At 32.1% G+C, this 10,743-nt stretch overlaps 1 protein-coding gene and 1 pseudogene across 1 annotated transcript; both read right to left on the reverse strand.

The window, feature by feature from the left end:
* Positions 1–3,352: 3,352 nt before the first annotated feature.
* LOC129289779 (putative receptor protein kinase ZmPK1) lies at positions 3,353–5,983 on the reverse strand (annotated as a pseudogene).
* Positions 5,984–8,652: 2,669 nt separating this feature from the next.
* Positions 8,653–10,492, reverse strand: LOC129290258 (uncharacterized). Its single transcript, XM_054926981.1, has 3 exons — positions 10,387–10,492; positions 9,453–9,527; positions 8,653–9,374 (listed from the first exon to the last, which is right to left on the reverse strand). Exons 1-3 carry the CDS (start codon positions 10,399–10,401, stop codon positions 9,054–9,056), a joined length of 411 nt encoding a protein of 136 aa, XP_054782956.1. The 5' UTR covers positions 10,402–10,492; the 3' UTR covers positions 8,653–9,053.
* Positions 10,493–10,743: the final 251 nt, after the last annotated feature.

The following is a 10,743-nucleotide window of genomic DNA, read 5'->3' on the forward strand; positions in this document are numbered from 1 at the left end:
ATTTGAATATTTATTTGATAAATATTTATATATATATATGAAATATAAAATTTGAAATATAATTATATATATATATATATATTCGAAATATATATATTCATATGTGTGTGTGTGTGTGTGTATAATATATATCTGATATGTATATATGTATATGTATATGATATATAAAATTAAATATATATAAGATAATATATATATATATATATATATATTTTTACAATATATATGTATATATATATATTTGTATATATATAATATAATATGTATATGTGATATATTATATTATATTATATTGTGTTAGTTTTAAATTTAATTTTATATGATAGATTAAATTTAATAACTAACATGATATGAGAGAATATCATGTCATTTTTATAATTTAAATTTATAAGATAAATTTAAATTAGATATGATATCATGGATTAAATTTATAAGATAAATTTAATTAAATTTTCGTGGGCTCTTTATGTGGAAAACGAAAACCCTAATCCATATACTATATATAGATAGGAATGTGCTTTATGAAGAGATAGAGAGAGTTAGAAAAGTTTTGACGGCAAAAACACTTTGAGAACCACAAAACACCCTGTAGAAAGGAAAACTAACTGTCAAAGAAGAAAGGACACTAGGAGCGCTAGCACACTGTTCGAATTAGAGAGCTGTTTGCATAGATATTGTTAGTTCTTGAGATCAAACTCTTCAAGAGAACACGCGTCAAGTTTGAAGAATTAAAAGGTAACTCTTCTATCCGCTTTGATTTAAACAAACTCGTTCGGTCTATATTATGACAGAGATTTTAAAATTTTAATCTTCCTCTGCGCCTCCCTATCTAACAACTTTAACAAGCTAGAAAAGCATATATGATTGGCATAATTGTATATGTTAGTCTTTCATCAACAAGTATCTATTTAGTTTCTGATAACAACTCATTCTAAATTAACAACAGTCCATTCAGGATTTAACAAGCTAGGAAAGCAACAGTTCATTAGACTTATATTTTTAATTATCAACTACAAGTATCTATTTGAGTTTTGATAACAATTCATTCTAAATTAATAACAGTTCATTCAAGCTTTGCAAGTTAAGAAAATAGATAAGATGTGTTTAATTGTATGTGTTAGTCCTTCATTAACAAGTGTGCATGTAGATTTTCACAAGATTCATTCTAAATTGACAATTTATTTTGGTTTTAACAAGTTAAAAAAACTAATAAGAAGGGCTTAGTTGTATGTGTTAGTCATTTATTAACAAGTGTCCATTTGAGTTTTGACAACAATTCATTCGTGATTAATAGCAATACATTTAAACTTTTAACAAGTAAAATGTGTGAAGTTTTAAAGCTCTCAATTTGTAATTATCCATATCAGATTAACAAGTAACATTTGAAAAATGACAAGTTCCATTCAGAAATTAATAACACACTATTATGTTATAACATGGAAGTGGTTAGAAGCTTGGTTTACTATTTATATTTTTTTTTTGTTTACTATATATAATTAAGGGCCTTGATGGCCTAGTGGCCACTAAGTTTTTTAGTTGATCAAAGGTCATGGGATTAAACCCTCCCTTGGTCACTTGAACCAATTACTTTTTAAATAAAATGTTGTTAGTGCTAGAGCTCTGATGACCAGTCATCGGCAACCTTGCTGGCAGCAGGGGTTTTGGCAACCTCACCACTAGCGGTGGTCCAACAGCCAACAATGGTGGTTTTTTTTTTTTTTTGTTTTTTAACTTGAGGGGCAGTTCTATCATTTTGCTTACAAAATTAATGTTAAAGAAGAACCAGAGGACTGCAAAGCAAATACCAAATCATTTGGTCCCTGTGTGATATGAATTTGACATAGAGGTCCTTGGATGCTATTTTCCCATTTTTATTTTGTTGTATTCAAGAGAATTACACTTAGGTCCTACAAAAGAAAATTAATTACTATAACTCTATTAACAATTGAACTAAGATCATGTTATCAACGGCCTCAATTCAATTATTAATAAACTTTATAATAATTAATTCTTTTTTATGGAATTTTAGTATAACTTTCCCTTATGTATCAATCCCAAAATCGTAATAATAAAATCCACATTATATTATTTGAAATGTTAATAATATTATTATTTTTCTAGGCTATTATAAATTTATAAAAGTTAGTTGCAAATATCAAATCAATCAACAAAAGATACTTTATAGTAAGTAAGAATTATGATTTGTTATTGAAGTCTCAAAAATTTAAAATTTATAATTATAATTAATGTTTTTTGGAGATCTTTAATTGTCATTTTTTCTTTTTTTTTCCTCTAAAAAGACAAATGCATTAATAAGAAAAACAAGTTTACATACAAATGTGTTTTATAGAAAAAGACGTAAGATGACTCAATGGATCATATTCGCAAAAACTTAAACATGATTACTTTATCAAAACAAAATGATTCATGTCAACAACTACCAGCTTCTGAGAGTGAAGGGAGCTTTTTCTTGAGACATGTGATTCCAAGTGGGTCCATTTTCCCTCCATATCCTAGATCATTGACACAAAATTTAGTCCCCCTACATGCTAAGGACTCGTGCTTGAAACCTCTGATTAAAAGAGACTAACTCTCTAACAATCTGTTTAAATAAATAAAAGGATAATGCGAATTTAATATATGCTGTTTCCAACTACTTAGTATTTTTTTTTTTTAACATTACTTAGTTGGTATCTCTTCCAAATGTTTGCAAAACTTTATCAAGATAAAATAATATTTTCTAATGAAGAACCTTATCAAAAATTAAGGAGTAAAAACTAAAATAAAAATAAGATGCACTATCCTAGCTGGCATCCTCTTTTGGCGGAATCTTACCTGGGATTCTTATTTTTCATAAGTTTCGATAAAGCAAACAGCTGATTAAAATGTCAAAGTTTCATTAAAGGAGCTCTATCTTATTGATTGGTCTTGAGACGATAATTCATCTTTCAAAGTTGATGGATCTTGATCGTGATGAATTTTGAAACTCTCGGATAGATATTTTGTTTCTTGTTATCTAGTTGTATTTTCATAAATAGAATATGGTAGAACGGATAATTCAATCAAACTTGAATAAGTTAGTAAAATCTCGGGACCAAGCATGAGAAATTAGAAAAATTTCTTTACTTAAAACTTATTTGGGCGCTGTCCGGGTAAACTCAAAATAATAATCAGGGCTAAGCCTGAACCAAAATGGGTTAGCTCAATACCCAAATTTTTTTTTAATTATTAGTTTAAGTATTAGAGACAAGCTTAATTATATAGAATTTTTTAAATGTCTAGATAAGTCCTTCCTTTTAAATTACCCACTCTAGAATAGTATACAAAGCAAATCAACCCTTGTATAGTAGTATTATTATTATCATCGAGGACATCTCGGTCTTGACAAGGCCGTCAGCGTTCACAAACGCACATGCATAACACCAGCCTCGTAATGTATTGCCTCTCTTCATCAGCGATACACGATACATCACTCTAAAGGAGAATCAATATCCTACTGATACGCCTTGAATCATCTTCACAACATGGCTCATTGTAGGTCTTGCATCTGCGTCTTCCACAACACAATCTAATGCCATTGTCACTAGAATCTCCATTGACTTCATCTCATAACTTCCTTCAACTGTCGGATCAATGATTTGTTCCACCCATGATGATGATGATGTCTTGTCTTCTTGTCTTTTGTTCTTCTTCTTCTCTCTCACCCATGTGACTAGCCTCCCATGAAGTGAGTGATCCGGTCCATCAACCATCAAGCTTTTTCCTGTTATCATCTCCAGCAACACGATTCCATAGCTATAAACATCAACCCTGGAAGTTATTGGCAAGTTGAAAACCCACTCTGGTGCCATATAACCTCTTGTTCCTCTGATCCTTGAGAAGCTTAGATTGTTGGTGTCATTTCTGTTTTGAAGCTTTGAAAGTCCAAAATCTGCAACCTTGGGCCTATAATCTGAATCGAGAAGTATGTTTTGAGGTTTTATATCGCAATGCAGAACCCACTCCAAGCACTCTTCATGAAGATATGCCAGTCCTCTTGCTGTTCCTAGAGCGATTTCATACCTCTTTCTCCAATCAAATAACTTGTTGGATTTGAGGTTTTTCGCTAAAGAACCATTTTCCATGTACTCATACACCAACAGTCTGTGTTTCCTTCTGCACAATATCCCCACATGTCAATCAAGTTCATGTGATCAAGCCTTCCTATTAAGTTGACTTCTGCAATAAACTCATTTTCTATTTGGTTTGCTTCTCTGAGTCTCGTGATTGCAGCAACTCGTCCATCTTTTAACACACCCTTGTATACAATACCTCCAGCACCCCTTCCAATCTCTTCACTGAAACCCCTTGTTGCTTCTTTCAACTCTGAGTATTTATATTTTCTTAACTTGGATCCCGCGAGATGATCATAGTTGCGCCGTTTACTAGACTTTTTCCATGTCAGACAACAAAAGAGAAAGACGCATGCAAGTTCAAAGCCTCCAATTGCTAACGCTAACCATAGTAACACTTTGATTAACACACCGTCTTGTCTTGAGATATAGACTCTCTCAAGCTTTACAGACTTAACAAGGTCACACTTGGCATTGGGTTCTGGAAGAGTGAATGAGCTTGAATTGGGGAGTCTCAAGTGGAAACCTCCCTTGAAAGCAGGGGAAAGATTGCCATTGACCAAAAGGAACTTTTGGTAACAATTACGATCATGTGTATATTGGAAACCTTTGCAGCCACATGACTTTAAACATTGATTCTTACATTCCTTAAACGTGATGTTACGGTAGTCCCCTTGGTCGTGCCCATAGAAATCGCCATTAGGCATATACACAAAGCGAGAATCTTCTGGGTTGCAAGACAAATTGAACTCTGGTTCGCACCCAAGTGACTCGTCGATTTCATCCCTGAATTGTAACCAGGAAGACATAAGCATGTTCGACCAAAATATGGTTCATATTTGCAGAAACTATTTTCTCCACAAATGCCATGAATCTTGCAACCCGCAGAAAAAGCTTGCCATGAAACATACCATTGCTCTGTCCAGTTTCTTCGACTGTAGATCCTGATGTTACCATCACTATCAATGGTTAATCGTCTTTGAAGTACAGGACCATAGTCTGATGTCCTGCAAGTAAAGTTATCAGTTGAAATGAAAGCACCGTGCGTATCGAGAAACGCAATGCGACTTTCGTTGTAAGGAGATCTACCAGCTTGCCATGGGTTTTTCCAAGGAGATGGCCAATAAATAGTCGATAGATTGGGACCATCGTAGACAAGACGAAGAATATTATAATCGTCAAAGTGTAAGTTATAGAAACCAGAAGAGGATTTAGTCTGACTTTTGGAGGAGACAAGGCTAGTGCGTCTGGTAAGCCTCTGCTCGGGAACGAGCGTGTCCGTCGGAAAATCAAAACTTTGCCACAGAACATGATTAGGGTGTTCAAGAAGAACAAGATTGCCATTATCTTTAAGAATCAACTGTGGAGACCTCGACGACGTCGTATTCGTGGCCCAAACATCGACATGATCTGCATCGTTCAGCACTAGATTTCCACTGCTACGCAGGTTAAGTGTTGAGCCTTTTCCGTTCACCAACACGTCACGATTCGCCATCCAAATGACAGTCAGATTTTGGCGACGAGCTGGTTCTTCAGTGAACCAGATAGCGAAGGCATAGGCATTCTCACCGACGCCATAGATGATAGAACCCAGCAGTGAAATTTCCATTTCTTGATTTGATGACGTGTTCTGGATTCTCCACCGACAGCAAATTTATGGAGGAAGAAGAAGAACACAGTAAAGGAAAAGCTGAGATGAAGAGTATTATCAGATTGGAAAACATCATGGCAGTTAGCAGATAGATGGCCTAGCTATACCGAGAACTGGTGAGTGCAGAATCTTCAAGTCTATTTAATAAACCAGAATTTTCATTGAAGACGCGGAGGCGGTTTAATTCGGGGGTCAGTTTTGTCGTGTTCCTCGTTTGAGAGTTGAGACCAACCATGAATTTGCTAATTGACAGACTTTCTACTTTGAGTCTTTTTAACAGCAATGCAACCCACTTTCACCAGATTCAGGGCTGATCTTCGGCAATCGGCGGGATGAGCATCTGAGAATGACGAGCACTGTGAATGGTTCGAATTTAAAAAGTTATTATATATTTTTTATTTTATATTTATTAAAATTATTTTTAATCTGATTTAAATTTAATTTAGACAGTCTAATTTAATATTAAAATTTTTATAATTATTATATATTAATTATTTAAATATACTTCATATACTTTAATATTAATCTAAATTATATAAAATATATTTAAATAATATATAATAATTATAAAAATTTTAATATTAAAATATGTCATTTACATGTTAAAAATAAAAAAATTTATTAAAATTATTTTATAATATTCATAAATTTTTATTTTAATTGTTGATCAAACAAAAAAAATTATTTTAATAAATATAAAATAAAATAATGCTTTAAATTTAAATAGTCACTTGTGGCATGAGCGCACGAAGTCAAGTCCCTTTCACCACCTGCAATGATTTCTGCGTGTTTACCACTTTCAGATGCGTGAAGAATCCAGAATAAAGTACCCATTACCCAATAAGAATACCAGAAATAAATCCATATATTAATGGCCTCTCCTTCACTGTGCAAAATAAAATTTACAAAACATTTGTTCTGTTCATATTCCTTGCTATTAACTTATTTAGGGGCTGTTTTGATAATCTCTTTAATCAATTTTAGTGGTAAAAATTATAATTTTATAAAAATATATTGAAAAGCATCTATTGTATGTTAAAATCAATTATATACTTAAAATAATATTTTTAAAAAAATATCCAAATCAATTATATACCTAAAATTATAGTTTTATAAAAATATATCCAAATATTTATTATATATGTCAAAATTAATTTTAAATTTTAAATTATTTATTTTTTAAATATTCAAATACTTCCTTTCAATCTCTATATATAAGTAGAGCTTTTTTTTTTTGGTAGAAATAAGTAGAGCTATTTGTTTTGCCTTTATATTGGCATCTTCCTTATGAGCTCAATTCTTAAATACTTAAGCCCATAAACCCTCATGCATTAAAATAAATAGTGAATTTTCTCAAGCTCAGCCATTATTGATATGGCTCAAAGTTGAACTCAAAATGCAAATAACACTTTTATACTAACTCATTTACACGTGGTATGGCATGTAAAAGACTACAAAGCCTTTACTTAACAAAAATTTGGCTTCCATTTCAAATAAAAGATTTTTGAATCATTTTTTAGGGTTGATGAGTAAAATCACACTATACATAAGTTAAGGATGTTAGCAACTTAGGGCCTGTTTGGAACGATTTTTGTTTTATTGTTTTGAGAACTGGTATTCTGTAAAACATGTTTTGAAAACAAAAAAATAAAAAAACTTGTTTGAATAATTGTTCTAGAAAACTATATCTGGAAACAAAAAAATATAAAAACTTGTTTGATAAATTGTTCTCAAAATATGTTTTGAGAACAAAAAACAAAAAAAAAACTTGTTTGATAACTTGTTTTATATAATTAATATTAACATAATTTTTATATTTATTTAATATTATATTATAACTATGAATTAATTAGTAATAAAATTTGAATAGAATCAATAAAAAAATAACATTGAAATATATAAAAGTCTAACAACAAAATCAAGTCTTAAAGTAACATTGTTTTAAGCAAGGTCTCCAAAATATTGATCTAAGAAACACAAGGCTACACTTAACTAGGACGAGTGGTAAAATCATGCCACATTTGAGATGCAATATGATCACATTGTCATCTCTATTGCACTTTCTTCAGATAATCTTGACAAGTTTTCTAGATTATAGTTTGTACCTTCTCTACTTATGTTTTCATTCATTCCTTCCACTGATAAATTTTCCATTAGTTCAGAATCCATATTCTCCCATTGATTGAATAACATATCACGACGACTCCATTTACATATGTAATTGTGAATAGCACAACATGCCACCACAATAAGGCGTTGTCTTGAAGGCTTGTATTGTGGCATTAACTTGAGAATGGGAAATCGAGCCTTCAAGACTCCAAAAGAACGCTCAATCGTCATTCTTAATGAAGAATGTCTAAAATTGAAAAGCTCTCTTTGACTTGTAGCTTAGCGGCCTCTACCTCTATATTCTTATGCATGGTATCTTTCTCCTCTGTATGGTGGAAGGAACCCACCACTGCAAGGATATCCGGAATCTACAAGATAATATTTACCTATATGTGGCAAAAACAAAATTTTTGAAGTTTATAATTGAGCAAATAACATATAAAAAACATTTTATGTTAAAATATACCTCTAGGGGGCCATGGAAAATTTACTTCAGGATTGGTAATTGCATCCATTAATGAGCTCATTAACAAATGCTTGACCTGTTAGTGCAGATGTACGGACTGGGACCTTATTGAGAAACATACTTTCATACTCATATAACATTTCAATTGACATTAATTCTTCTATCTCATGGTCTTCTTCGCTTGACCCTGATGAAGATATAGATCAATCAATTGATGAGTTATCATCTACGTCCATTCTGATTAAAACCAGTGAACTGTAGAATACAAACCATGAAAAAAAGAGAAATGAATAAAAAGTGCACAAACAAACATAGACTAGTAACATCACATTGAATTAACATTAAAAAGACCAACAAAATAGTTCAAGAAATTAACATGAAAAGCACCAAAAAGCACGTTCATGAAACAAAAGATTCACCACCTAACATAAAAACTATCAACCCACATACATCACTTTAAATTATACAGCCATGCCTTCTTTCTCTCTAAACACACTGTCATAAATAATTCTCTATAAATGCCTTGAGTAAATTTTTCCATTGCTTTGGCATAGATATCATCAGGGACATCATCAATGGCATCAAGGGCAGCAATACAATTGACAACTAAATATTCAGATGATGAAGCTCCAGTACTACTACTTTCAACACTCCCTGCTCTCCACCTCTCAGCCTTAGCAATTTGAGCTTTAGCCCTTGCTTTAGATGCTTCAGCCTATGCTTGAATTGCATCTCCCATTTGACTAGACCTATATTCTTTCCTTTTCTTGCTATTAGAGACTTCAACAACACGTTTTCCACTATGAGTTACACGCTCTATTGTTTCTGGGCCAACATCGTCATCCCTACTAAGGTCTATATGAACTCCAGTATTTATATATTCATTTTCAAGATTGTTTTCATCATCAGAATTAGGTGGATCTTGTGTAGATGAATGATGGAGTACACCCATGGCGGTGCTTCTATTAAAAATTACACCTAATAGGTTGTAATGTTTTAGTCCTTGCTTCTTGTATTGTGTAGCCTCAGGATGTACCTACATACATATACTCATGTGAATTAATAACATATATAAATATTATATAGACTAAATAAAATTCATATGATTACATACCACAATATAGTTCTTCCAAACTTCCTCATCAGCAGTAACAGTGTTGCTTTCAGCATCCCAATCAAATCCAGTGTGCTGTAGCAGTTGAGAAAATTATCTATGCTTTGTACGCAACCTATTAAACTTTTGCTTGACTTGTTTCAAACTATAAGACCGTCCACATTTAGCATTCAAGTTCTCTAGCATACTTTTCCAAACTTTGGGAGAATACACACCGTTATTCATGTTACCTTTGGTAACTTCTTCAACCATGATATCAATGAAGCATTTAATAATATGCTTAGGCCAAATTGTATTTTCAACATGCTCACTAGTTGCCATCTATTAATATATATAATATGTTAGCAAAAAAATACCAAGTCCAGTACAAATAAAATGAATAAGAAAAGCAATTTTGTTAAGGTTAGATTCTAAAGTTCAAATACCCTTTGCTAAAGAAAATTAAAAGTAAAAGAAATCAATGAATATGTGCTAAAGTTCAAATTCCCTGTGCTAGAGAAAATTAAAACTAACCCAAATCAATGATTCTATGTTAAAGTTCAAATGCCTTATGCTAAACTAAAAAATAACTAAAAAGGCACAGATTTTCATCAATTTATTAATAAACAAAGTTGTTCTTATTCATTAATAAAGAAGGAAAAGAGTCGGTCCCCACAAGTGCAGTAGTTGAAATATTCTATTCATTCGTAAACAAGGCAAAAAGACAAAAGAAAGAAATAGAATCAGTCAAATACAACTCAGGTGTAGTGCAGCCATAAAAGAGTAGAAACAAACAAACTAGAGCATGAAGTGGAGGAAAGGCAACCAGAACTTAAAAGTGCAAAACAAATACAAAATAAAAAAATTAGTAAAGCATCAGAACAAAACAACTTTATCGAACAAAAAGGCATAAAGAAACAGAGCAAAACGAAGAAAGAAAGAAGAAAGGACACACCTGAGTCACGAGCATGAAGTCGATGAGCTGGGTTCTCTCAGACGAAGAAGATGAAGCAAGCTGTGACTACACCTGAACTTCGATGGTCAGAACTCCGAAGCATGAAGCAGAGGAAGAAGCCGTCTAAAGAATGATGAGAAATAGAGGCATTTAGGGTTGAGAAAAATTTGGATTATTTACAAGCTTGCCATTAATGAAAACAGGTAGTTCTCCGCCTCACCTTTGTTTTGTAAAACAATAACTTCAAAACATTCAAAAGTTGTTTTTGCTTTTCTATTTCTGAGAACAAAATTGTGGTTTTTTGTTTTCAGGAACGCTTCCCTAAAAACACTTTATCAAATAATTTTTTTTATTTTT

The sequence above is a fragment of the Prosopis cineraria genome, unplaced genomic scaffold, assembly GCF_029017545.1.
Source record: "Prosopis cineraria cultivar Desert tree isolate PC_DT_omini unplaced genomic scaffold, ASM2901754v1 PC13, whole genome shotgun sequence".
Taxonomy (NCBI): domain Eukaryota; kingdom Viridiplantae; phylum Streptophyta; class Magnoliopsida; order Fabales; family Fabaceae; genus Prosopis; species Prosopis cineraria.

Coding starts and splice junctions, on each gene's coding strand:
- LOC129290258 (XM_054926981.1), bottom strand. Junction 9,375..9,452: donor TTTGGAAGAACTATATTGTG/GTATGTAATCAT, acceptor ATATGTATGTAG/GTACATCCTGAGGCTACACA.